Raw genomic sequence first — 4014 nt, forward strand, 5'->3', positions numbered from 1 at the left:
GCTGGAAATGGGTTGGGAAACAAAACGAGCACTGGTCTGCGCAGCCCCGTAGACCAAAGTGATTTATAGGCAACAAAACCGCTGTTCTAAAACTTCAATCAACTCTTTTCTCAAGTTTTTCTCTTTCCGTAACTAGAGCTTCCATACTGGGGCCAAAAATAGCTGGCCGGTTCTGAGCTTGTTTTCCCCTCAACACGGTCACGTCCCTCAGAGCCTGGAAGGCAGATTCAGTTTCACACCAGCAACTGGGCCGAGTAAGACTTCTTCCCATCGGAGAATACGAGCTGCATCAAACAATTGATGGAATAATTAGGGAATTAACAAAGTGCTGTCAAGTATGGACTTAAAGAACAACTCAAAAACAGACACAAAATTATTACTCCTAAATGAATCCAAAGATTAAAAAACAACAATTATAATAATAATTAAAATAAAGATCCTAGGACTTGACATGAGCAGCACAGCTGGGGACGCACCCCCAGCAGGTGGGTCTTCCACAGTCAGAGTCTGACCTGGAAAGGACACGCAAGACGATGACCAGCACTCGCTGACCTGGCTGTGCAGTCGAGGGTGAGCTGCACGCCGTGTCCCCGGGCAGGTTACTCCTCTAAGAGGCACTCGCTATGTTAATTACAAAAATAAAAAACATGCAGCTGCGTCACTGCACAGTGGTCATCTCCGAGCACTCCTCTGGGAGCTGCTGGGACTGTCCCCGTAGGCCCAGGGAAGGGTCGTGTCAGGGACAGACTGCCGCGTCCCAGGCGCAGGACGTGCACGGTCATATGGTCACAGAGGCTACTGGGGAGCTGACGTTGTTGGCAGTCAGGTGCTGGTTGTTGTCAGTGGCACACTTGGGGAAGTCGTCTGTCTTACACAGGATCTTGGAAATGATCTTGCGGAAGGTGTAGCGGAACTCCCTGATCCTGTAGGCATAGATGATGGGATTGATGACGGAGTTGGCATGGGAGAGGATGATGGCCATGTACATCGCCCATTCAGGCTTGTATTGGGAGAAGTCCTCGTGAAAGTGAGTGATGCAGTTCAAGATATGCAGGGGCAGCCAGCAGAAGGCAAAAAGTCCCACAATGATGGCCAGAGACTTGGCTGCATGGACCTCTTTCTGCAGTGTGGTCCTGGAGTTGCCCATCAGTTCGATCTGATGCAACTGCTTGCAGGCGACCATGAATATCTTAATGTAGATTCCCAGCATGATCACGAGCGGGAGCAGCACGCAGCCAAAGAAGTTGAAGTACACCATGTAGCTCATCGTAACCACGTTCTCAAAGAGGCATGAGATGAAGCAGCCATGGTGCTCTGCCTCGCTGTCAGCCCCTGTCTCGTTGGTGGCGTTGGGACAACCGCTCATGGCTTTATTCCAGCCCATAAGCGGTGTCAGTCCAATTCCAAAGGACAGGAGCCACAGCACAGCGATGAGTCCTCTGGCCCGCTTGCCAGTCACCAGACTGTTATACCTGCAGCATTGCCAACAAAACCAAGACAGAGCCGTTAAACAAAGGAGGGCACACGCCTTCCCTGCAGTTACAGCCATCAGCGTTTGGGCTGATGCCCGAAAGCCCCACCCTCGCCCACGCAGGAACCTCACCGCGGTGATCACCGGAGGAGTGAAAAAATCTCACCTGGCCTCCGCACCCACGCAAAGTGATTTGGGGAGGTGATTCACTTGCTGCTCCTGAGAGCCGCCAAGCACCGCTCCGCCCACGAACAGCCTTCGACAGGAGGCAAGGACTCAGAGTCTTAAAAAAGGTCTTATGGTTGCATAAGCCTAAACCACCGACTCCAAGGAGGGCAAGAACGGGGGGAAGGCTCACTCCGTAACCACAAACCGCTCGAACATCCACGACTGGGCGCACTGGGACACGCTGCCGGGCCACATGAACTTCTGGGCTGACCTATTTCAGCTGAGACAATGCTGCGTCTCAGGCCTACGCTGCAATGGGGAGCTGAAGACTTAACCAGTGTCACCATACTGCTGCTTCAGCCAGCTCGCTTCAGCGTGGGCCACTCTTCCGCCCGCAGCGACGCTGGCTGGCACTGGAGGTTGCAGCAGTCCCGCCAGGTGATGTCCCCTCCCTCATACGCTAAGGTGGGAGGTACAGGTGTGTGGAACCCCGGGATCCCACCGGATTCCCAAACAGCAATTCCTGGCTTACACGTGCCGGACTGCAGCTGACAAGAGCTTCTCGCGGCTGGAGAGCAAATTCTCTGGAGGACTCTTCTCAGCCAGCATCTTTTCCTAACCCCGCGGACCGGGTGCCTTCATGGCTCTGAGAACGAAGGTTGTGGCTGATGCTCCGAGACACAGGCAGAGCTAGAACTTAAAGCAGCAAAAGCCGAGCTGGTTGGGGTGCAACCAGAATAGACGCCAACATCAAAGCATCCGTCGGAGTGCTCTTTGGAGATAGGAAGAACCAGCGACTGCCAGAAGGACAATATGAGAAACCCATTACTGTCCTCTCCAGTTAGCGTCTGCTGGCTGACACGCATGTCCCCCCCCTTCTCTCAGTGCTTGTTTACTCTGGCTTGGATACCCTGCTCCTCCTTTCCTAAGAACGTTTGTTCTGATTTTCTTCCGGCCCGTGAGGCAGGGGAGGGCTCTATTCCCACAGAACCGCAGCTGCGCCTGTGAATCACGCTGCGGTTACCTCCGTGCGAGCTGTGTGTCCCCTCTCCTGCAGGCTGCACAGCCAGGAGGGGGAGCGGGGGCTTTGCCAGCATGAACGGGGAGGCAGGGGGAGGCTGGGGGGAGCCCTCAGCTCATTCTGTGTGGCCGCGGTGAGTGGGGCTCGCTCCGGCACGGCCAGGGCTGGCTGGCCGGGAGGATGCGGGGGCCACAGCCACGTTTAGGCACTGCTGGGCTGTGAACACACAACACGGGCTGATGGCTAAAAGGCAGGTCCGGCCACTGAGGAAGTTTCGCTGCTTCAGAAGATGTGGAGTTATCAGACAGGGCATCAGTGAGGCCAAGCCCACCACTTTCAAAGCCCTGTGTGGAGTTTTCAGGAGCCAGAGCTGCTCTGGGGTTGTGGAGCCTGAAACTGGTGAGATTTGATTCAGGAAATTCCCAGGAATCCAGTCTCCTGATTGGAGTCTCGAGCTACAACATTGGCCAAGTTCAGTCAGTGCTGTAGGAGCACCAAGAGCTGCTGCTGACCTACAGCTCTGCTGTGGGAAGAGAGAACTGTGGCTCCTCGGTGCTGGGGTGATCGGTTCCTCCGCCGCCGCCTCGGTGGTGTCACAGGATGATAGCTGTTCTCAGCGAACCGCTGCGCTCCTCAGAGCAGCTCTTCGTTTTCTCCGGGACAGGCTGCACATTCCTGCCAACATCTCTGCAGTCACCGGACCACAGGTACCCCGGATGGTGACTACAGAGAAGGGTCACCACGGGTCACTGATACCAGCCAGGAGAGGCCAAGGTGAAACTGGGGAGCGCTCTGAAACTGTTCACTAATTCCCTGGTGACACCTGAAGACACAAGCCTGGTGGGCCCAGCCTTAACTGACGGAAGTTAGGCGCTTGCCTGACAATGAAGTGGTGCATGGGTGTTACCGGAGCAGGGCTCGAAGAGGCTCCGCAGGGAGCCCCTGTCATAAACCACCACCCGGCAAAGCAGCCAGGGGCTGATGGACAACCTGGCCGCTCTGCAACATGATTGGACAGGGAGGAACCAGCAGTTTTCACAGCTCCAAATGCTCCAGCAAACCCCTCCTTCATTATTTTAAGGCTTAATATTATTAGGTAAAAAACTATTAGAGTAAATTTACTCACCTTGGTCTGCTCAATTAATGTACGACAAATATTGAATCTCCTCTGCGTTTCTGCCCAGAGGCATCAAATGTTGTTTTAATGTAAATAACAGCTGAATATTTTTAAATGATTTATTGCGATTAAATAACCTGGCAATGCATTAGTTCCCTTCACACACCAGGCGAAGCCTCTTTACTGGCGTAATCACCATCAAGCGGCTAATTGTCTCAACCCCACCCAGCGCCCCCG

General features: G+C 54.0%; 1 protein-coding gene across 1 annotated transcript; it reads right to left on the bottom strand.

The window, feature by feature from the left end:
• Positions 1-778: 778 nt before the first annotated feature.
• Positions 779-1894, bottom strand: ADORA2B (adenosine A2b receptor). The gene is made up of 3 exons (XM_010142518.1): positions 1830-1894; positions 1638-1727; positions 779-1472 (listed from the first exon to the last, which is right to left on the bottom strand). The coding sequence occupies exons 1-3, from the start codon at positions 1892-1894 to the stop codon at positions 779-781; spliced, it is 849 nt and encodes a 282-aa protein (XP_010140820.1).
• Between the last annotated feature and the right edge of the window lie 2120 nt (positions 1895-4014).

The sequence above is a fragment of the Buceros rhinoceros genome, unplaced genomic scaffold (genome assembly GCF_000710305.1).
Source record: "Buceros rhinoceros silvestris isolate BGI_N320 unplaced genomic scaffold, ASM71030v1 scaffold30408, whole genome shotgun sequence".
NCBI classification, from domain to species: Eukaryota; Metazoa; Chordata; class Aves; order Bucerotiformes; family Bucerotidae; genus Buceros; species Buceros rhinoceros.

What these genes read in the sequence shown, in the direction of transcription:
- ADORA2B (XM_010142518.1), bottom strand. Translation starts at nt 1,894, where the DNA reads ATGTGGCCCGGCAGCGTGTCCCAGTGCGCCCAGTCGTGGATGTTCGAG. An exon ending in GAGCGGTTTGTGGTTACGGA is followed by an intron (nt 1,728 to 1,829) that starts GTGAGCCTTCCC and finishes CTCCTGTCGAAG; the next exon opens with GCTGTTCGTGGGCGGAGCGG. An exon ending in TGCGTGGGTGCGGAGGCCAG is followed by an intron (nt 1,473 to 1,637) that starts GTGAGATTTTTT and finishes GCAATGCTGCAG; the next exon opens with GTATAACAGTCTGGTGACTG.